Raw genomic sequence first — 24,537 nt, 5'->3', positions numbered from 1 at the left:
GTCTTAAAATACACAAAGTAAATATCCATAAATAAAACTCTTAAGTTCTCAAGCAGCATTTTCTTTACTTTGCCTATCTGTAAATTTTGCGTATTGTTAGTGGAAATATTTTTCACCAGTTCATGTGTGTACAGTGAAATCAATGTTTACCAACATTTATGGGTAAAAATCTAATCCTTCCAAGCCTTATAATGGATCACACAGTTTCCCTTACAATTCTTTCTGTTTTTCCTTCCATTCTTTTTTTAGATTCAAAAGCTGGATGTTTATGAAGATAAATGTGAAATATTCAAAGGAATCTCTTTTAGTAGGGTGAAAATGGGCCTCTTTGATTTTTGGGCTTTGCTTATTGTCAGCAATATGGTACATTTTGAAATAGGAGTGCAAGATACAGATTACACTATTTTTATAATAATATACCATTTTGCTTCAAAACTTCCTGTGCTGATTGAAATCGTAAAACGTTTGCTTGTAAAATGGAGCAAAAACTGTTACAGCAATGGACCTAACATTCCAGAAATTGGTATCAAAGCTTTTTCCGTTGACATTTGCCTGTGTCCTGATTGTATTCTCTCCTAGGCTAGACAGGCAGAAAGATATTGATGGCACAGAGCAATATGACTAGAAGAGAACTAGCATGAAGTCTTAATCCTCTCTTGCCCCACAAGAAACATATATCTCTTCAGATTCAATCTCTCCAGAAAGCCAGTGCTGTACTGTGAGGGCAGCTACAGTTCGATTTTGATTGCACATCTTCATTGAGCATTGGGGAGAACCTTGCATTTTGTCTACCTCTGATGTAAGCCAGCTTGTGGACAGACAGACATATTCATTGTCACTTCAGACATATTGACCTTCATAAACTAAAATTCTCAAGTCCCTTTTTTCATTTACCTTTTCTCTCTTTGAACCTTTGCTCTTGATTTTTTTTTTTTACAGTAAATTCCAGTATCTCCCAGAATAAATTCAGGATCAGTTTACCCAGAAAAAGGGATCTAGCAGGTTCAATTAATTTTGTAGGTTTTCCATGCTGGATAAAACAAAACATAAGGGACCAGATCTCTGCTGGAGTAAGTCAGAGTGGTTCTACTGAAGTCAGAGAAGCTGTGCTGATTTACATCAGCTCATGATCTGGCTCACAGTAGCTGTCTGTATTTAAAGATCAACAATCCACTTATGTTTTTAAAAAGTCATCATTAAGATGGAGAAATATATTTGAACGTCTCCATCGCTTTACTTCCATTCTTCTTCTTCTACAGCTCCCTCTAATGTTTTTCTCTTATACTTTCTCCACCTCCTCCAATATATACCATTCTCAAAGTCCCCATATTTCACACACACTCCCATTTCAGCAGGGCAGAGAGTGCTTCGTGCCGTAGCTCATCAATGCCACTCCAGTATGTCAGCCACAGGTGCTTATTCCAGAATTGGTGCTGAGGATACTGCCTCCATTGCAGTCCCTTCCCCATATCAGGCAGGGCAGTGATGGACTGAACTCCTATCCCATTACATGTTCAAACATGCAGTATCCTAAGTCCTGTATAATCAGGCTCCACAGCACTTGGAGCCAACAAGAGATCTTAGTTGTGGCCACAGTAGATAATTTTAACCTTTTAATATACATGTCCTTGCAAAGAATGACCTCCTCTTTGGCTTTCAGTTCAAAGAGTAGAAAGTTTTCAGGCTGTCTGTATCTCTCCAATGAGCAGTGGATTTAGCAGGCACACAATATAAATGCCACAAATCTGATAAAAAGCTGGCACACAATTCTCCTACACCTGCAGAGAAGCTGGCAGTTCAGTCCCACAGAAATCTGGGGTCATATATATTTGGCAAACTATGGGCTCTCTGCATCCGTTGATGGCAGCAGGAGTTCTGTGTACTGGTAAAAGGTAGTATGGTATCCAAAAAGCTTACCTTATTTGGGTTCCTTTTGTCTGACTTTCATTTTACAGTTTAAAGGTATCATGACAGAATATGTTTAAACGCTATCTCCTTTTCATGTTGTTCAATATAACAAAAGCAAAGTTATGATAAGATAGTGTTATTGTGTTCCCTATTTTTATCCCTATTGATTCTTTTATATCTTTCATGAATCATCCTATTGAAAATGTCATAGGTTTATGCCAGTCACAACAGGATAAGAAGAATTTAAAATGACATTTAACTGTATTATATTTAACTTAATTTAAGGTATTCCCTTGCTGAATCTAAGGGTCAGTGCTAAGCCCCACAAAAGTGGGGGAAAGAAGATCTTTCCTAACAAGATATTCTTCCTATATCATTACCGGCCTGTGCCACTATTTTGAATGATAGCATTAGTAATGCGTACATAAGTATACAATAATGCTATTTCTAGAACTTGTGGGTGGAGGGAGAAATCCTATCCTTTTTATTATTAAAGTCTGTTTGCAGCAGCATCAGTAGCTGAAGTGATTTGAATCTGTCAGCATCTGTTCTTATTATAAACCAGGGAATTTATGGCAGTGTTTTTATGCATATAGCTTTTTAGAAAAAAAAAAAAAAAACCTAGCAAGCCCATTTTATTTGTAGAAAATCAGAAGCCTGAGAAAGGGGGAGCTAGGAGGAGGCTTTCCTCATTAATTTCCTCCAGCTAACAAATCTAGAATTTTAATGGTCTTTAATAATTTGGATGAATGGTATTAAATTAACTGGCTGTTGTCTTCAGTCAGAATATACACTGGCCAGGTCCTCCGCTGGTGTAAATCTGTATCGTTCCATTAAAGTTAACAGCGCTGTGCAGATTTACACCAGCGGAGGATCTGGCCTTTTCTGTTCTTATAGCCCTTATTATCCAAAGATGCCAAAGCACTTTACAGTGGTTAATTCATTTTCACAACATGCCTGTGAGATGATTCAAAATTCCCCCTTATTTATAGATGGAGGATGTGGCCATGGAGAGGCTTAAGGGACTGATTTTCAGAGATGGGTGTTCACCACTGCAAGTGTTCTGATATGTGAGGTGATATGTACGTGCCCACTTTGACAGCATTAGAAAAGCTTTGGCATGACTTTTCTTGAGGGAACGTGGTCTATTAGTTAAAGAGAAAGATGGCGAATCAAAACTTCTGGTTCTGTACTCCCTTACTGTGAGACCTTACACAAATGATTGAAGACCTCATTTCAAAGAATGATTCCTGCAGTTATACATGCTGTGAATAGCTAGAGAAGTCTAGTGCCAGAACTACCTTACTGGGGGATGCATGGTAGAGGTTAAAGGGCATGAGTAAAGTACGTGATGTTTCTATTTCCTTTTTTTTTCCAGGGCTCAGAAGGTATCTTGCCATACTCTCTGGTAATGATGGATATGCCCAAACTGTGACTGACTGGTAGTGCTCTCTTAAATTACTGATAACGAACATAAGAACTGCATCTTATTTTATTATTGCATTGTTTATAAGTTGGGGAGGTTTGATTTGGTTTTGAATGCTGTAGGTAATAAAGGATGTAATGTGCTTTAAGTAGCTGTGTGCTCTTTATTGGTCTGAACGTGCTTCCAATGAAGTCAGTGACAAATTTCCATTTGATTGCAGTGGAGCAGAATCAGGTTCTAAATCTTTCCAGGACGGTGAGCCTGCTTCTCTCCAAGCTAGCCCATGCCCAAAATGACAAAAGTGATTTTAGATATGATGTAGTATGGAGGTGCTTGCCAGCATTTCTGCACTTAAAACCTGTCAATGAGTCAAATATAAGCCTCTGTTTTTAGGGAGCTTCATGGCATGCAAGACTGACAGTCATCTTTTTTACATTTTGGCTCTTTTTAACGTCCAAGAGTGCAGAACAGAAATAGACAGTTGTGGTTATGGATATTTTACAGTTTGGCATCTTAAAAACATGTTGGATATTTTTAAATGAAATTTTGTTGCTCAGTAATTTTACAATATGGCCTAGCTCAACTGAGATGCCACGATATAAAAAAGCAGCAACTTTGCATGAGCACTTTTCATTAGACTTTCTTCCGTGCTCTTACAATTATGGGTCAAATTTACAATGAGCAGATGATATTTTAAATACATACGGTATTTCAACATGAAATGTCATCAGTCATCACGAGTGCATTCTTTATTGTTTGCAATAAAAACAGTACTCTCGTTGTAAATATCTATCCCAAAACCACAAAAGCAAGAAATTCTAGCATTAGCAAAACCAAGGGGCCAAATTCATCCCATATATATCTCCAGTGATGTCAATGAATAGGGACTGCAGGGTTTGGCCAATACATGATAACTAAAGTTTCTTGACTTTAGCAAAGCTTTTGACACGGTCTCCCACAGTATTCTTGTCAGCAAGTTAAGGAAGTATGGGCTAGATGAATGCACTATAAGGAGGGTAGAAAGCTGGCTAGATTGTCGGGCTCAACGGGTAGTGATCAATGGCTCCATGTCTAGTTGGCAGCCGGTGTCAAGTGGAGTGCTCCAGGGGTCGGTCCTGGGGCCGGTTTTGTTCAATATCTTCATAAATGATCTGGAGGATGGTGTGGATTGCACTCTCAGCAAATTTGCAGATGATACTAAACTGGGAGGAGTGGTAGATACGCTGGAGGGGAGGGATAGGATACAGAAGGACCTAGACAAATTGGAGGATTGGGCCAAAAGAAATCTGATGAGGTTCAATAAGGATAAGTGCAGGGTCCTGCACTTAGGATGGAAGAATCCAATGCACCGCTACAGACTAGGGACCGAATGGCTAGGCAGCAGTTCTGCGGAAAAGGACCTAGGGGTGACAGTGGACGAGAAGCTGGATATGAGTCAACAGTGTGCCCTTGTTGCCAAGAAGGCCAATGGCATTTTGGGATGTATAAGTAGGGGCATAGCGAGCAGATCGAGGGATGTGATCGTTCCCCTCTATTCGACACTGGTGAGGCCTCATCTGGAGTACTGTGTCCAGTTTTGGGCCCCACACTACAAGAAGGATGTGGATAAATTGGAGAGAGTCCAGCGAAGGGCAACAAAAATGATTAGGGGTCTAGAGCACATGACTTATGAGGAGAGGCTGAGGGAGCTGGGATTGTTTAGTCTGCAGAAGAGAAGAATGAGGGGGGATTTGATAGCTGCTTTCAACTACCTGAAAGGGGGTTCCAAAGAGGATGGCTCTAGACTGTTCTCAATGGTAGCAGATGACAGAACGAGGAGTAATGGTCTCAAGTTGCAATGGGGGAGGTTTAGATTGGATATTAGGAAAAACTTTTTCACTAAGAGGGTGGTGAAACACTGGAATGCGTTACCTAGGGAGGTGGTAGAATCTCCTTCCTTAGAGGTTTTTAAGGTCAGGCTTGACAAAGCCCTGGCTGGGATGATTTAACTGGGAATTGGTCCTGCTTCGAGCAGGGGGTTGGACTAGATGACCTTCTGGGGTCCCTTCCAACCCTGATATTCTATGATTCTAAAGCCCTACTTGAATCGTGGGATGATTGTCAAATAATTGCGGCTGAGTTGCGGACAAGATGTGGAAAATCATGGAAAAGTAATAATGGACCTTTATTATTTGTGGTAATTTGGAAAAGCTGATGGGGTCCTGCTGGTGGTTGCCCAAGGCTGACAGCAGGAGCCCAGCGCTGACAGTGGGGGGTTGCATTGACAGCTGCCAGGGGTGGTTGGGGCTTCCACTGTCAGCCCCGTGCACGGCAGGTCTCCCACTGTCAAAACTGCGGTGGAAGCCTAACATTTCTACAATATCATGAATTAAGTAGAGCCTTAATGATGATAGAATTTGGTGTGTCTAGTCATTAGGGATCATTACTATGATCTTCTGGTACTATAGAAGAGTCTGTCTTCAACTTTGTAGCAACCCTAGGGCCTCTTTGGCCACAAAATGGATTGAAATTCTCTGTAAAAACATTAGCCCAAAATAAATATTCCTCTGGAGAATGCCACTGCTCTGACTAGAAGAAATCCTCCTTTTTGCTCTGCAAATATATGGTAGCACATGAACCATGCATCAACTCAATATTCCACCTAAAAAACTCCAACCTTTACAACAGCAATTTAAAACCAGAGGGGACAGAGAGCTCCTCACAATTGTCATAGAAATCCCTAAAAATTAGAAATCCCAATGTAATTTTTAAAGGAAAGAATATTTACCTGATTGTTTTCTTACTCGTTTAGATCACGTTTTTGTAACCATGGTGGGGGTAGGATTGATGACACAAAATCAGTGTTTCCATGGGCTGTTTTAAATAATTAATTGTAGTTATATTTTACTCTTGTTGAGTCTGCAACAGAAAAACCTGAGCAAGATTGGCATCAGTGGGACCATTGACAACAATAGGAGAAAGGTTGGGCACAAAATCTAGCTGCTCAAAAATAAGGTATGCATGTTTTACAGTGCATAAGAAGAACTTTGGTTATTGACTTTTAGCACTAAATTAGGCATATAAATGACCTCAAATAGGTGGTTGTCATATTAAATATTTTAAAATGTAAAGAACAATTTTCCTTTTGTTCTCTCCCCATATTTATCTCCCTGTGAAAGGAGTCTCAATGAAATAAGAAAAATTGGATTCATTTCTGCCTATATAAAAAATTCTATGAAACGCCCTGAACAGTACTAAAGAGATAATCTTCTTTAATTAAGTAATACACGGAACATTCCCATTTAAAGAACACAGCTACAGGGCATAATGCATGCAGTGGTTCAGTGATCTTATTATTAACAAATTCATGTTTCCTTTTTCATCTTATTTCATGCTAATTTCAACCCTTTTAAAAGGGATATTCTTGAAAATATCTTGGAATGTGAGTGACTGCAGGTATAGATAGAGAATCTGATGGAGGGGTATAAAGGTTTTATCATTATGGGGTAGGCACTTGTGGGTGAGCCATGCAGGCCATCCCGAGGAGACACCAGTAAAACCTGAATGCCATACCATTCCATCATGTATTCTGTACATAGCACATGTGACAAAAAGTATTTTGATGAAATACTTCCGATGAAGTGAGCTTTAGCTCACGAAAGCTGATGCTCAAATAAATTTGTTAGTCTCTAAGGTGCCACAAGCCCTCGTTTTCTTTTTGTGGATACAGACTAACACGGCTGCTACTCTGAAACCAATTTTAGAAATGTTGCTTTTGAGCTATCTAAACAATTGTATTGTTTCCGAGTGCCTTAGTTACAATGGGTCAGATTTTCAAAAGAGCTCAGCTCCCAGTTAGGCCCCCAATTAAGTGGCCAGATTTTCAAAAGCCAGTTTCAAATTCACGTCACAAGTATTCAGACAAGAAACATTATTCAAAGAGTTGCACTCACCTCACCTGGTCACTTGCTATGCTTCTGTTCCCTATGTGTTGTCAGCACAGCTTGAATTTCAAATGGTGAATTTTGAATACTTGAGTTAATAACTCCTAGATAAAAGCCTGAGGGCCTGCTTCTCCTGTTGTTTTTACAGCAGTTTTACACAGGTGAAATGTCGTTGGCTTCAGTGGAGTTATTTCTGATTTACACCAGGGTAAGTGAAAGGAGAATCAGGCCTTCAGTATCCCTACTTTATAGAGGTGGAGTGCAGAGAAGTTGAGTAGGTAAAGTTCACCAGTCCAGACTTATGACCAGGGTATCTCTGGGTCTGAATAGCAGCCACTGCCCCTCTGGCAGGTTGCCTGGCTCCATGCAATTACAGCTTCCTGGTCCTTCCTCTGGCCTGTCCCCCGCCAATCTGCACTGCGACCTTCCATGCTGGCCTATGTAAGCCCAATGCCATGGCATGAAGGAGGATGTGGACATCCCTGCATAACTGCTCATCTGGCTGACTCCTTTCATTGCCCCTGTGTGGAATTTTAGTGAGGAGGAGGGCCATGTGCTGGAAATCAGGGTTGGATTAAAGTTTCGGCCCCAGCTCCTGGAATCATGTGATTCTAGCAGATTCTCAGTTGTTGTTTTTAAGTACGTTTCTAGCCCTCATGTTGGGGAAGAAAACATTGAAAATGTGACCTGAGTATAACTGATGCAATGATGCCTGGCTGAGTCTGTAGCGTCTGGAGCAATACCACTGAGAGATGTGAAATGCCCCATGCATCTCAGTCGGGTACCAGTGCCACAATGCCCTGCTTTTAGGTCCCCACCAACACCACTCCAGCAAAGGACTCTGTGTGTGGCAGTAGAAGAGTGCAGTGGGCTCAGCCCACCAATCTGAGCAGACACTTTCTCCAGCAACCAGGGTGTACCGGCAGGGGTGGGCGGGTGACTGGCACCCACTCCTATCTCTTGGGGGTAAAGGGGAGACTCCTGCTGCTCCCCATGCGTCCCCTAAGAGAAGGGAGCTCTGGTGCCACTGGGGATGAGAAAGGGCCACTTCTCCTGCCTATTCGAGAGAGAAGGGGGGTTCTGCTGCCACTCCATGTGGGTGTGGGGCCATGGCATAAGTGTGTATCCATGAGGGGAGGGGCACGTGTTGTGGCAAGCCTTGGATCTCAAATTGTCCTAAATCTGGCCCTGGCAAAAATGTATCCACATAAAATATCCGTTTTATAATTTCAAACAAACAATAAGTGTAGTAATCCATAATCTTTTTGCAGACAGTTCATAAACCAGGGGGAAAGGCTAAATTCATTCCTTTAGATAAAGGCAGTGCTGCTATTTGCAGTGAATGACACATTTAGACTTCTGGGACAAGAGATGGAAACAAATACACTGGGGTACTTGCTGTGGGGGTGCTTTGAAAAGAACAAACCTGAACATCATGCTCAAAGAGCCTGAGTGAGTCAAAAGTGGAGGGAATGGGCTTCAGCACTTGGCCACAGACAAAGGAGTTGGTATTTCCCTCCCAGACAGTGCTAAAAAAGGCACCTGAGGCCAGGTTAATTGACACACAACCTGAAGTGTGCTAGGCTTGGCTTCAATAATGGTCTTGCAGTAGCGAGACCATAGTTAAGCTTGCATCAGAATTTTCTTGCACAGGGTTTGTACTTCAGTCACACCTTTTTTCAGAGCCTCTTTTTGTAAACATGGCATGGGGAATTAGAACCAATTCCAGCCACTCATTAATATGTGTTTGGAATGATCTCCAGTGTATATTTGTGTGTGTGTGTGTGTAATGTTTGTGCAGCATAGCAACTCACAAACATTTCGCTTGTTAAATGGAATGGCAATCATTTTTAATATATGTTTGCATATAGGAACAGCATAATTTAGTAATAATTCAATATACAGTATACAGGAGATCTGTGCTGATATTCATTCATTGGAGTTGTTTCTGCACATAGATGCTAGGGCACGTCACACATTCATTCTGTGTTTGGAGCTCTCACTGATGACAGTGCATGGATTAATGGCAGCCAGTCATGGCCCCACATGAGTAATCTAGCACCTTAAATTAAGCAGAAATGTTTGGGCAACAAAGGATGCAATGAGCCACTCTGGTGCAGGACAGATTGTCCATTTCAAAGTGAACAATATGCATTCTTTAGGATCTAGTATTCAAAAATATAATCTTCAGTCAGTTCAATGGAGCAGCTATATAATTTACAGCACCAGATAAAGCTAGAAGATGTAATATGAAATAGCTGAAACAGTTCTTCTCTCTATATTAAAATGCACCTTGAGCAACAGAACCTTAACTTCCCTTAACATATGTATGTAGCAGATAAGTAAACAATTTGGACTTGATATGGACATTTTAAAGATAGCTATGGTTGGAAAGGCATCAGCTCACATTTAATGTCAGCTGCATTGCCCCACTGATGTGTTTTTTGGGTTGTTTGGCACAGGAAAAAGAAAGCAACTATGGAGGAATTAAAAGCTTTTGTATACCAGTTGTTGGAGTAGAGATAATGAGAAGAAAGACATCATTTTAAAGGGAAGTTTTGGGAAGTGGGCTTGCCTGAGTCGTGTGCCAGTGAGCATAGGTAGGTTGAGCTGAACAACTCCATGTTCAGAGTAGAAGAGAGAGTGGAGCAGAGGAGCCAAGCATGGGATTTGCAAATGAGTCTGAGGTATTTAGGTGTGCAACTCTAATTGAATTATATTGGGATTTAGGTTCCTAACTCCCTTTGGCTCCTAGGAAAATCTCAGCCCAGGGCTTTAGTCAGATGAGTATAAAGAGGGTAATTCACATTCCTGCTCAAAGCCAATGTCACTGGGCTTCACATGGGGCATTATGTGTGAGGAGGAGGGAAGGGGTGGAATTAAGCACCACCATTCCCAACTCATAGGCAGTCAGAGGACTGAAACTCAGCCCCTCTTCAGTTGCTACTCCAGCCTGTTTCAAATCTTCCAGCATAGTCATAAATCCAATGCTCCTTCCCCCCTCCTCCCCCTGCTGGCTAGTCTGGAACCCACAACAACCTCTCATGCTTATTTGATCACTCCTGTACCAGGGGGTTAAACAGCCCTGGAGAGCATTACATGTGCTCTCCACACCCCAGGTGAATTTCATCCTGAGAGAGATGAGCGTTGAAGTATTTCCAAATGGAAGATAAAGTTAAAACAAAAAAAAACCTTCTACTTTTCCTTCCATTGCTTCTTGGCCATTAGCAGCCAAACAGCTGGAACTTGTACAAGAAAAAAACAAATGCAAATTTTTATAGCCTCACTCAAAAAAAGGTCCATACTGGCTGATCATATATGATCTGCAAATGCTTTGCACTAGCAAAGGTAGAGCTGCCTATAAGTAAGGTTGCCCAACATTTCCCATTCCAAGATCCCTGTTTTCAGTTCCTCATAACTTTGTCAAACTGAAATTTTCCCTGCTTGGGCATGGTTTTGGTTTTTTTGTTTTTGTTTTTTTTAAAGATTGACCCAAAACAGTCCAGCCATTACCAAGAATCAGGTTTTCCTATGTTCGGGGGGAAAAAGAAGTTCTTGCAACTGTTTTGTTAAGGAACTCTAACACCTCCATGCTTTGGAGCAGAAGCTTGTATTTAGGCAGGGTGGTGGCCTTTGGGTCCGGGATGCTCCTTTTGCTGTCTCTCTGAATATCTGCTCAAGTTTAGCCAAGTTATAAGCCTTCAAAAATCATAGTTTCTATATGCTCACTTGTTAGTGTTTGGCAGCTAAATTCTCTCACAATTCCATTCGCACTGAGCATGCTCCAGGTCAGGGTTGAAGGACCTGAGCAGGATGTTCCCTGAAACTGCTACTCCTGGCTGCTGTAGCATTGAGAGCAGGGAGGCTATTTCTTCTGTGCTTTCAGTGGTCTCCCAGCTGGTGCCCAGGCAATGTGATAGAGGAAACAGCCTAAATACAGAAAGGACAAGAACTGGACCTGGGCTGGAGACTGGGAATAGGAGCTGGCAGAGTGGGTGGGTGGGTAAGACTGGGCCAGTAAATCAGTGATGAGGAACTGGGATGAGAAACCAGGAGTGTGGAAGGGACAGGACTGAGACAAGGATAGGCTGGAGGGGATAGGGCAGAAGAAGGGATCAAGCTGTGGGAGGGAGGCAGAAGGGTCTGTGACCACTAGAGATACTCTTCTTCAGAACCTCTAATGGAACCCAAGTTTCCTGAGTCTCATTATTCCTCTACTGTCAGCAAATATCTATGAAATCCACTGGCAAAATATCTCTCCCTTCCCCGAGGTTAGCCCACACAGGGGATGACAATCTACTATTGCTAACAGCTCAAGTGGCAAAGGTCTATGCAGTGGGCCTAACAATTCCAATCTTGCTGATGATCCATCTAGGTGTCAACATGATGCCCCATGATGGGATTTCTGGGTTTTTCAATTTGCTTTTTTAAAAACCTAGAAAATTACATATAAAACCCCCTACATTAAAATAATGTTAAGTTTGGAAAGTCAAGCACTCAAAAGTTAGGAAGTGCCAGAGTTAAGTTTGCATCTGCAACCTTAATTCAGCCCTCTAGTGCATATGCGTTATGATACAGTCTTTAATGACATGATCACATACTACTTTTTCCATAGAACATTTCTGCCTTAGTGAGCACATTCTTTTACTGTAGTTTTGTCTGTGTAATATAAAGTGTAGGCGTGTGTTTGGGGGTTTAATTTAATATTAAAATAAATAATGTGGTGTTATAGAAATGTATGAACAAAGTAAGCCTGCTTAGCATGATCACTGATTTTTAAACACTATGAGTACTATACAATAGCAAGAGAAAATAGTGCAGTTGTGATTTAGTCATTTAGTGTTCCTTTTGTGTGTCAAGTGTTAGATATTCTATATCTGAGTTCTAATCAGCTATCTAAGATTATTATTATTTATAATTTGTTATGCTTATCTGAAGTCTTCCAAAATGAAGGCTAGTATTCACCAGCAAAAAAGCAAAATTATTTTATTCATACAATATAATTATATACCTCCAGCCTCCCACCCCTCTCCAGATTACAGGGAAGAATTCCCCAGTGGTTTATTGCTTCAAACTTTTTTTTTTAAGAAAGTGCTAACTTGCTGTACATGTAAGATGTCTAAATTTGTTCATGATGTGTTTTCACTCGTGGGTCAACCTGACCATGGTTGTCAATCTAGAGAATAGTATTGTAGTCTTTAAAAAAAAAAAAAAAAAGCTGACCTATCTTTTAAATACGTTCCTATTGGACATGAACATCAAATAGAGTTATACCTAGGTTACACGGTTGCTGCAGCATCCTTGCCTGCTCCCTATGGCCTGCTACTATGAAGTTTTTTGGCATGACATACTCAAATGAGGAATATCTTGAGATCATTCAGAGAAATACAGATTAATTTGCACTTCCACTAACATAAAGTGACTACTTCATGTAAACTACTTTCCATGTTCCATCAAATCTGAGATTTCCATTCATAACTTTTATAGAAATGACTGATTTGGCTTGAAGCCCTTAAGACTTTTTAGTGTAGTGGAGGGTGGTTGGGGTTAAAAAAATTACTTTTGGTTCATTTTTTTTTGTTTTTTTGTTTTTGTTTTTTTTTACTTGAAAGTATATGGGCTCACCACCTCCCCAGGCTCCCTAGTGTTAGGGGGAATCGTCAACTGCCACTGTAAGGTAGGTGTTGGGGTTTTTTCAGTGCTTTTGTGCTGTTAACATTGGAGGCTGAGGACTGAGCCCACTGTTAGTAATCCAGATCTTCAGCCAATTTAGCACCAGGATCTGGGAGTAATTTTGGTTCTAAAACAAAAGCTCACATTTCTGTTTTTAAATTGTTTCATTAGACAAGTAATATGTCTGACCCTTTGTAGCAATGATAATTAACACTTAGCGCTTTCACAGGTTTTAGGGAGCTGTACAAATATTCATCTGTTATAAATAGTTCAGTAAAGTGTCAAAGTTGTGACATAGTGGCTAGAACACTGGATTCAGACCCTGGAGACATGACTTCTATTCCCAGCTGTCGATGGCCTGCTGAATGACCTTGGGCAAGTCACTTTACCACTCTGTACCTCAGTATCCCCATCTCTAAAATGGGGATAATGATACTTCCTTTGTAAAGTGCTTTGAGACATAGTGCCGGCTTCCTCATTTCCCCAGGGGTGCTTGAACCCTGCTCTGCCCCAGACCTCACCCCCAGTCAACCCCTTCCCCCAAGGCCCCATCCCTGCCTTGCCTCTTCCCACCCTGTTCCACCCCCTCCCCTGAGCGTGCCCTGCCCTTGCTCTGCCCCCTACCTCCAGGGCCTCCTGCACACCGCTGAACAGCTGATCTGTGGCAGGCTGGAGGTGCTGGGAGAGAGGGGGAGAAGCTGGTGGTCTTGCCGGTGAGCGGGAGGTGCTGGGGTAGAGGGGGAAGAGCTGACTGGTGGGGCCATCAGGGGGTGCTGAGCACCCACTATTTTTTTTCCGTGAAAGCTCCAGCCCCAGAGTACCCACAGAGTTGATGCCTATGCTTTGAGATGCACTGTTGTAAAGTGCTACATGAGAGCTAGGTATTACTATTATTAATCACAGTTCTTCCTTAATCACCATATTCCATGGACTTCTACTTCTTACAACAAGTTATGAGCAAAAGGTGTGCAGGGCTATCTACTTATAAAGCCTTGTGCTGTTATACCAAACCTGGATTTCAGAGAATCTACCTTCTTCCAAGGTTATCATGATTCATATTATGCTGTTCACTGCCTAATGTTTCTGTTGTACAGTATGCAGGCCTTTAGCAGTGACACCAAATTACACTGTAGTTAACATTTTGTTAATATTTTCATTGGAGGTGCTGGGTCGCTATTTTAATAAAAATCCAAACCTGTCTCTGAAGTGACAAATTACCCTCATCCATCGCTGGTATTCTTTGTTTCACTTTGCAGTGGCTGAGATCTTACTAGTACCTTCTCCTAACCCACATTATTGGAAGCCTTCGTTGGTGTGAAGTCAACACAACTGCACTGGGTGTAAACTGGCAAAGAATTTGGGCTGATTTCTCTGTCTACAAATGTTTAATACCAGTGATACTGATTGTCCCTTTGATGTCCCCAATGAGACTATTTCCTGGCCTCTGTGTGCCTCTATCCCTGATCGTGAGGGTCAAAGCTCAGACATGAGGTATGTAAGCATTAATGAAGTGAAGAAGTATCAGCTGAAGAGACTGTAAATGCCCCAAGTCACTGCTAGATAACCACGCACTGCAGAAGCTATCAGAAAAAGGACCCAATATAGCTGAGCTAATGTGTCACGGGGGTGGGGGGAGGGGTATTATGGGAGAAAAGGGGAGAAAAACAAATTGGAAAACTGGACAAAAAAGTGTTTTTGGTTTCAAAAACCAAATAGTATATTGTATATAGAAGGCTGGCAAAATCACATTGATTTTAAGGGCTTGACAGTACATCATTGAAGTCAATGGGAGTTTTGACACTGATTTCAATGGGAGCAGGAACAGAGCCCCTAACATAAGTAGTAATATTTGTATCAGAACAGCTCCTTGAGCATGATGGATGTGTGGAGTTTTGCTTCCATTTAGGTTTACTTCAGTGGAATTGTGAGTTTCATGCACATTTTCATACACCCATCTATACAACTAGGGCCAAATTCTGCTCCAGTGTTTTTCAATCTGTTCCATTTTGGGACCGCCACTCTCTCTAGTCAGGATCTAACTGGGACTACCATCCCATTTGTAAATGTGGGAAGGAGAGGTTGGTTGAGACTTCCATTTTCAGAACCCAGGCACTGTGACATATGCACAGCTGCTCCCCTTGAAGTAAATAGAATTTGACTGTGCCTATCTGACAGCAGAATTTGGACACAGTTACAATGTTAAGAGAATGTTTAATACTTATTATTTTGATTTTGGGGGTAATTTTAACGCTAAGGGACATAAAACATATAACTTGTACAAATAATTTTAAAATCCTGATGTAAACCCAAGAAGGAAGGAAACTGAGAATTAAGGTTAGGAGTACTTGTGGCACCTTAGAGACTAACAAATTTATTTGAGCATAAGCTTTTGTGAATTAAGGTTCTCACTCTGTTATTAACTCACCTGCCTGTGCTGCAGTGGAACATAAGTGATTCAGGTTTTCTCACTGTTTTGACACACTAATTTAATATCTAGGTGTAGGAGGTGCCTTAAAGATACTGTAGAGAGCAATTGTGCATTGGTTGGCAGGTAAGAAGTCAAGACATCCTAATAGTGCTTTTCAATCTCTAACAAATTTATTTGAGAATAAGCTTTCGTGGGCTGTAGCCCACGAAAGCTTATGCTGAAATAAATTTGTTAGTCTCTAAGGTGCCACAAGTACTCCCGTTCTTTTTGCGGATACAGACTAACATGGCTGTAACTGTGAAACCTTTCAATCTCTGGCACCTGTGATTCTGATGACAAATGTGCACAATTAGAACAGTGTGATTTTAACTCTGAATTGTGACTTGATTCAATAAAAGCATATAATATAGTTTTGAAAATAAGTTTTTGAATGTAAAGTTTTATTGGCTTCAGCACAGAGAGTGGTAATAGCAACATTCCCATTTTAAACCTCTCCCAAAATCATAAACTCATTATTGTAATCTAAAACCTAAAGTCAACAGAAAACTAGGACAAACTGGGCTTGCAGGTCACAGATCCAAAGCTCTGGAGTAAAACTAATCAGTTCTTGGATAGGATTTTTTTTTTTTTACTGCAGTACAATCTATGGTCCAGTCAGTCAAATCAAGCCTTTCTGAGAAAAGAAGATTAGAGGCAGTTGTTTAAAATACTTGGAGGGGTGGGGGGAGATTTAAGCTTTATTACTGACCAGGATGTACAAAATAGTTTGTAATGAAAAAAAAGTATTGGGGTTGTACTCACTGAGTGAATAGAAAACGTTAACTGAAGACAGGGCCATATGGAGCAGCTTACAGTTAACAGCAAGGACTGATGATGAGGCAAATGTCCTCTAAGTATGTGAAATTAGGAACTGTAAGTTTGTTATGAGATATATGCAGAAAGTAGGAAAAATTGGCTACATTAAAAGGCTATAAATAGGGCTGTAAGCATAAAAGGCTTATTCAGAGAAACTTAACATTTATCCACATGTTATTATGAATTATTATTATTATGTTATTATTATTATTATGTTATTATGAGTTATTCCTTATGCAATAGCCTTACCACTGTGCATTCCAGATAATAATTGGCAAGAACTAGAGATGCAAATCTTCTCTCTGCCACAACTCGGTATAATTATTTTGTTTAAACAAAGCATATAGGGTGAAATCCTGACATGCCACCCCGTCCCGGCAAAACTCCCATTGATTTCACTGGGACTGGGTGTTTACCCTGGGTCTTTTCTAAAGTCTGTAAGCTGATGCACATTGGTAGACCCATAAACCTGTTTAAAGCCCACCTCACTTGAATGGGGCTCCATGCTAGTGCATGGGTCTGCCTGCCTGGAGTTTGTTGCAGGATCGGGACCTACATATGTTTGAAATCATCACATGGTTTAGAACAAAATCACATTAGAAATGTGGCCAGAAATGAAGAGAAGAGGGTTAAATTTTTTCAGGGGCTGATAGAATTCCTTGGTGGTATTTCCATATTGTTTACCCATATTGTTTCTTTGAATGTTGGAAAAGATACCTACATGAGGCTAAATGAAAGTAATAGTAAGAAGTCTCCAGATAGAACTCTGTTCCTATGTACAATATCTGTCTGATTAACAGTATCTTCACGTCATATCTTCTACATACTTTATTTCCCTTAATTTCTACACTGCTGGAAAAGTTCTAGTTTTGGTGTGATTTAGGCAAATTCATTTGTAGCCTCTAGTAATTTAATTGCCATGTTCTAGTCTCAGCACCTTCGCTTTCTTGTTCTCCACTGACTTTTTTGACAACTGCTCCAGTTACAAGAGCAATTTATCATCAATCTTATGCTGTTAATTGGGTCCTAAGTGGTTGGCTGCCTGTTGCATAATCTGACAAGCTCAGAAATGCCTAAATGCCACAGTGCTATAGACCATTTGAGAACTATCCTGTGTCTTTACTCTATGGCTAATTTCTTTTATGCTGGAGCAGACATTTAAAGCCTAAGTGTATTCTTACTACAACAAAGACACAAATTTCCCCTCTTTACATTTTCTTCAAATGTCAAGCTGATGTTTACACATTTTCAGCCATAATGAAATTCTAGCAACTGTACGCAGTCATTCAGCATATTTATTGAGATATCAGTCCTCACACAAATATAGAGTTAGTGTGCTGAGTGATCGCCGTTGCTCAACCCTAGCAATGAATTCCAGAAATACAGTATTTCCAAGTAACTGATGTAAAACTAAGGCAAAAATAAATGTAGGGCTTGATTTTTGCCAGGTACTATTCAGTCTGAGTAAGGGTGCCTGATGACTGGAATTATGAAAGATTTCCCTTGTTTTCATACATTAAATACTTAGGGTCAGACCTTTAGCTGGTTAAATCAGCATAGCTCCATTGACTTCAACACAGTGATGCTGATTTACATCAGCGAAGGCTCTGGCACAGGGTTTTTAAATATTCCCCTGCAGCATCTGCAACCCAATATTGGAAGATTCTTCTAAGACATAAGAACCAGAAAATGAAAGTCTAGAAATCAGAGTAAAACTGGCTGGTCTGTTTTCATTGTCCAATATAAATAAAGAACAAAAAGTGAATGACCAATGAGCTTTAACATATTTCTGCTTTAATTACTTTTGACCCAATCATGCAAACCTTTACTCATTACAAGTGTTTTCACTGAGGTCAGCACATGCATTAACCTCAGGGGACCCCATTGCTTTTATTTGTGAGAGTAAAGGTTTGCAGGACTGTGTTCCTCAGACGTTAGATTTCCTTAATGGTCTCTCATTTATCTTTTAAATGTATTTTTAACGAACAGTATCCCTTCAAAGCTTGTAGACCAAATGTTCCACTGACTTACATGTTGTGGAACTCCACCAATTTCAGTGGCGGGGGGGACCTGGGTTTCATTGCCATATAATTCAGCATTGTGTTTTCAAGCAATAATCCTTAAGAAATTATTTGTTACAAAGAGTTTACTGTTAAGTGTGTTAATAGATTACAGGGAATTATGGTAAGGTTAAATGCTGAACTGTTGAGCATCTGGATTCCGAGGACCAAAAAGCAGCTGATGTCTGATTTGTGTATAGATGTACAATACAATCCTACGAATTTATACTACTTTATCAAGTTTCATAATTTTGTTACTAAAGTCCATCTCAAAGCAGAGATGTAGATATGATTTAATATTTATGTTGCAGCAGTGCCCAAAAATATGATGGGGACTTTCAAAATACACAGGAAGACACAGTCCTATTGAATAATCAATGTTATATTCATCTCATTGATGTTACAAGCAAAGCCTCTAATCAAGCAATTTACAAAAAAGGCATATTTGTGATAGTAGTCTCTTGCCAAGTTTCCTTTACTCCTTCCATGGTGCCAGTGCAGTAATATCACATTAGAAAGACCTTATCTGTGGCACTAAGTAAGAAAATAAATATAAAAAAGGAAGATGTTTTGAAAATTTTAACTTTTATTTAAAACGTATTTCGTAAATTCGGTTGATTTGTGTGTATGTGCGAGATTAAATCTCTCTGTCTGTCTGTCTGTCTCTGTTAAATAGAATGGAACAAAACCTGTTCTTCTTACGCATTGAATCAATAGGTGTTTTGCCCAGTTAGGGAACAAGTTATTGTGGGATTTGACCCTATGTTTCAGAAATTACGATACCACTACAATAGTCCATACAAAAGTTACATGAAAATTGCAATTTATCTGTTTCAGCACCTAAAATGTTTCATATGAAACCTAAAATATTATTCATTTACTTCTGAAGAGGTATTAATTTTAGAGATTAATTCCATGCTTCAGCCAAGTATACATTTTAAAGTATTTGTTGAAAATTTGACATACCTCCTTTTTAATGAACTTCATTGCTATATTAGTGACTTGTGAAGTTTCTCAGCCATTGTTTAATTTTAATCAGGAAAATGAGTTAAATTAATATATTTTTGTAATTTGTCATGTGATAGTTCAACATAGCATTAAAGGATATTCTTATAACGTGGATTTATGAATGGTATCAGTTAAGTATTACTATGAAATGGTAAAGCTGTGAGTCCACTCATAATGAACAAATAATTCTGTTTCACTCTTGGATTCCACTGTTTTGGGAGCTGTTCCGACACAGTTTAGTGCCTGCTTGTTTTTTAATTTTGTTATTTCTTCCTTTTCTCATTTGAGCTTTACATTGGGCATGCTCATTTATTTTATACAAGTAGCATAGGATAGACTGAATGGGGTACGAAGGTTAGGTTGACAGTGAAAAAGTAGAAATCCTTTGCTTTTAAATCAGAAGTATTGGGTTCATTAAGTTTAACTGTACCTTTATATAATGCAGTTCAGTGTATGCGTGTAGATATAGATGTTATTGCCTGGGACTTTGACGTATGAACTTGCACAAAAGAAAAAGCTTTTAAAAATGTACCTGACAGGAATAGCCCAGAAATGCACTAGAATCTAAATGCTGTATTGTCTGAAACTGAGTGGAGTACTGTCTTTCAAAATCTCTTGTTTATGGAGAGAGAATAAAACAAAATTTAATTATTAAATTATTTATATGTAATTATTTAGTTTTATTGGTTGTATTGAAATCCATTATTTGTCTTTTCTTGTTAAAAGTGTTAGGCAACATTTGAAAAGCAATAATTACTTAGATAGTGAGAAATATCTAGAATTTCTAAATGTCACATGTTCCTTCATGAGCTGCTTTCTCTAGTAATTAAATGTAAGCAGTAAAGTACACTAATTTGTTATATAAGCCAACAAAATCAAATAATCCAAAAGCACTCCAGCAGTGAAAAATGCAATTAAGCCACCAATGTATTCATTCAGATACAAAATACTGCACCATGGTATACCACTGTCTTCCTTTCCTTCATTAACTAGAACATGAATCAGAAAGTATGATGGCTTAATAGCATGTTTTTCACTGTTAGAAAGTATTTTATCTCAAAATGGAATTGAGGAGTCATCCACATCATTTCCATTTGTCACCTGTAAAAGTGATACATTCTACAGAGAAACTTGTTATGGTACATGGATGTGAAGGATTAATATTTATTATGCCATTTCTGTATAGGCAGACTAACTATACTAATCAAAATTTACACTTGTATAAAATTGAATATCTGCATTTAAAAACAATATAAGAATAGTTTTTCTCCTATAGTGTGTATTTGTATGTGTACTTGTTGCTGTGATTTAAAGCTTACTAAGTGTATACAGTACTTGTAGTTTATTTATATGGTGGTAGCATTCAAAGGGCCCAGTCAGGATTAGGATCCCATTGTTCTGGCTGTTGTACAAATGCATGGGAAACATGGCTTGATCTTGCAAGGAGCTGAACACTGTGGCCCGATCCAGCAAAGCACTTGAGCATATGCTTAACTTTAAGCTTGTGAGTAGTCCTATTTACTTCAATTGCTAGTCATTTTAAAGTAAGTAAATTAAGCATATGCAGGATCAGGGCCAAAGTTAATGTACTTCTGAAGCATAATGATGCTGTTTAGCATATTAATTTAACACATTGAAATATCTTTCTCTCTTTATTCAGGCCCATTTCCCATTGAAAACTGCAGAACCATGTCTTGAATTTACCAGCATATGTAAGTGTGATGATTGTTGTTTCTTCTAAATTCTGCAGTTTGTTATGCCAGTATTACACAGCTTCATTGCATTACAATGGTTAGTGTTTATACAGCAAAAACAGTCCATTTCACTTTCAGTTTATGCACAAAATAACTGAGTACGTATGGAATACAAAGAGTTACACTCTTTGGACATTACGCTCAACTCCCGTTTGCCTTGCAGGAACTGCTCAGTATTTTGCCAGATTGGACCCCATATGTGACCAGATTGGACCCCATGTGTGTGTATTTTGCCATTTTTGTTTTATTCAAGTTTATCAAAGTTAAACTCCTTTTCTCTATATGAGTATGAATAGTCCCCTTGACTTTAAGGTAACTACTCATGTGAGTAGTATGAAGCAGGTTAAGTGTTTGCAGGATCAAGCCCTCAGACAGCTGACTAAGGGCAGGAATATTCCTTTGTGAATGTGTCTGTCCCTTTTCCACACACCTTCCCCCCTCTTCATGCTAGACATAAATCAAATAGAAGAGAGAGAGTGCAAGGAAATGGAGGTGGGGGATTCCACCTTTATTTTTTCCCCACAGTTTCTGCCAGTCCCTAACTCTTTTGATACTTTGTATTCACTGTCTGACTTGAGTGACACAAGAAACCCACTGTAGGAAGAGGAGCTTCCTGTGAACTAAGCCTTGTTTCCATGGCGCAGAGTTTTCTATTTAAAAATAAATTCCTGTTTTCTGGGGCAACATGTATGTACAGTGCTTGTGGTGTATTCACGCCAAGCAAAGGTTACATGGGGGCAGAGGAAGATAAGGATTTCTCTCCCACCTCCTTCCACACCCCACTCTTTTTTACATACACACACCCCATAACATTTACATTCTGCATGTTTTAGCTTTCAGCTCTTTGATTCTGAGCAAGAAAATCTCTTTACTTTTTGGCATGCATTTTAAGGTCACTGAATCATTTTTTGTTGTCTCCTTGGCATTGTAATGAATGACTAGACTTAAAAACCGTTGTGTTTGATTCATTTTTTGTTCATATTAAATCCTCTGTCGTTGTGTATTTTACCATTTTAAACACTCTGACGCCTGTTCGTTCTACACGGTTGTTTGGTAGGTTTTGTCTTCTTGTTCCCATGGCTAGAGATCTCACTTGCTGTCAGTAGGGGGAGGGGGGCAACTTCCAGCCCACAGGGCCTCACTTTAGCCACTTTGGTTTAAGTCTTTTAGGACTTCAATTAATTCTACAGCATTAGAGTTCCTGTCTTCCAAGTGATTTATAAATGAAAAAGCCAGTTCAAAGGTTAACAGACAACACTGTGTAGGGATGCTAGTCTGCCTATTAAAGCCTCTGACCAGGAGCTGAATTTGAAAGCAAACTTGACTGGCTTTGAGACTTTCTAAGTGGAACTTTTTAGCGGTGAAACTCATCGCAACCCCCCACCCTCAGTACTCTGGGCACAGCCACCTCCCTCTTTCTGGGGCACCTCACTGGCATTTGAGAGCTCCTGGTATGATGGAAGCTGTGGCAGGGAGGAGGGAGAGGGTGGCAAGTGCTGATCCAAGGCAAAAGACAGGTAGAAGGAGAGAGACTGAGTGAGAAGCACCCTGGGGCGCTCCAAACAAATGCACCAGCAAGGCAGGGCACAAGCCACAGTGTGTGCACTGCAGCCAGCCTTCAGCTCCGAGCAGTATGTGCCCTGTCACCTAAGAATGATGCTTGTTAAGTAGTTCAAGTTACAGCATGATAATCCGAAGCCCTTTCAATTAGTGTGTATAAGAAATAAATAAATATGATTTATGGGTTTTTTTTTTGGAAAATTGATGTGCATATATATATAAAATAAATTGATCTGCTTCTTGTATACATAATATTTGAAGGGGGTTAGGGCCATATTGTCATTTGAATATACTGTACACAGTCCGTGTGTACGATCCAAATGTGTGTGTTAATATCGATACAATCAATAAACCGCATACACATTTCTCAGCACCCCTCACCCTAAGAGTTACCAGAGGGAGGGAAACACTGAGCCCTTCTTTACCCTCTTCTCCCCCCCCCCCCCCATCGGCACTTACCGATCCTTAGCACTTGCTGGAAAGTCTGAGGGATGCCTATTAAAACGTAGAGAAGGAGAAATAAGAGTCCCCTGCTGGTATCCATAGCAGAGAGCTGGGGCTCACAGCGAAGGGTGCTCTCCATCTTCTTCACTCCTTTTTAATTCATGCTGAGCCTCTGCCAGTTCCTTGCGCTCACAAGCTGCTCCGAGTTAGGCTATATTTCCACCTCATTCTCTCTGTGTTTCTTGTTTGTTGTGCAAAGTGTTAGAAGTGTATGTTTCCTATGAGGTATTTAGACATGAATAGCTGTTGCTGCTCTTTTGGGTCCTGTTACACTTCTCTCTCTGTGTCTCTTTCTCTTAACCCATCATTCCCCCTCCATCAGTTAGTTGCACGTTGCAAAAGGGTCTTCCCAGAGATTATGAATCGATGCTTCTGTTCTGTGTTGAGCTCCAGGCGGTGGAAAGTTGCCGCTCGAAATGGCTAGTGTGTCTTGCTCATTCGTCCTATAGTCAAGTACAAAGGTAGAAAAGAAAAGAAAGGAAGGGCAGGGAGAGAGGGGGAGAAGGGAGTTGTTGCAGAGGTTCCAGCACTAGTCTGATCTCCAGCAGATTAACTGGAATCTCAGCCACCTCTCTCCCTCGCTCTCACACGCACAGAAGTACTTTATGCTGCTGCTCTAGAGCTGATTGAATCTTTGCTTGCATCCTGATGATACAAGCAAATCTAATCTCCGTATTGGCTGGCACTGATGCTGTTCCTGGATATGATTAAAGCAGCACTGTCAACTTGAAACTGGTCAATTTGACCAAAGTGAAATAAAATCTCTTTTCTGGTGTCCACCTGCCCCTGAATTCTGCCTTGCAAAATACTCTGTTTTTTTGGACCATCTTGTCCTGGTCTGTTTTAAATGTTTTTCCTTCCCCCCCTTACTGTGTGAAAGACCCACAAACCCAGCACGTCAGTGGGTGTGACACAGCAGGGGTCTTTTGGAGTATGAGACTTCAGTTCTCCTTGCTGTGCACACATTTCTGGGAGCAACTGAAGCTAAGTGCCAACCCCTGCTATCTCCTATCAAGCTCGACAGAGGAGCTTTTGGGAGTGGGATGGGGGGTTCTCTCTCCACCTCCCAGCCCCCACTTCTGGCTGCTTTTCCTTCAACTTGACTGCCAGTCTGCTGCTAATTCTGCAAAGAAGCTAGAGAGAGTGGGGGCCACCTCCTGCCCCCTTCTTGGCACCTGATCTCATGCCCAGTTTGGCAGAGGATACAGAGGCAAGCCCCCTTCTTGTTCTCCTAGATCACCTGGCTCCACCAAGAGTGATGGGCAATGGGGTAACTGTGTAGGGAGTACCTTCTGCTTCCTAGCCTGGCTAGTCTGTGCCAGGCTCCCAGAGAGGCAGAAATAGGCTGTCACCCAGCGTGCCTTCTCCTGCTTCTGGTGAGGTGAGATAGGTCATGGGTTCTGTTGTTCTTCTTCAGAGCTCTGCTCTGAACCCTCTC

The 24,537-nt window shown here is 40.4% G+C and overlaps 1 protein-coding gene across 3 annotated transcripts in view; it reads right to left on the bottom strand.

The window, feature by feature from the left end:
* The window catches only part of GRIK1 (glutamate ionotropic receptor kainate type subunit 1), a 236,900-nt gene extending 213,081 nt beyond the window's left edge, over positions 1–23,819 (bottom strand). The window contains exon 1 of one of the 3 annotated variants that reach the window (XM_074970925.1): positions 23,055–23,819. In XM_074970925.1, coding sequence (XP_074827026.1) covers positions 23,055–23,178 — 124 coding nt within the window. In that variant the 5' untranslated portion in view covers positions 23,179–23,819. The remainder of the gene's footprint in view (positions 1–23,054) is intronic. The other 2 variants (XM_074970916.1, XM_074970909.1) reach the window with 2 other exon arrangements.
* Positions 23,820–24,537: the final 718 nt, after the last annotated feature.

The sequence above is a fragment of the Natator depressus genome, chromosome 1 (genome assembly GCF_965152275.1).
Source record: "Natator depressus isolate rNatDep1 chromosome 1, rNatDep2.hap1, whole genome shotgun sequence".
Lineage (NCBI taxonomy): Eukaryota > Metazoa > Chordata > Testudines > Cheloniidae > Natator > Natator depressus.
The sequence above is the reverse complement of the archived record's forward strand: the minus strand, read 5'-3'. Positions and strand labels throughout refer to the sequence as shown.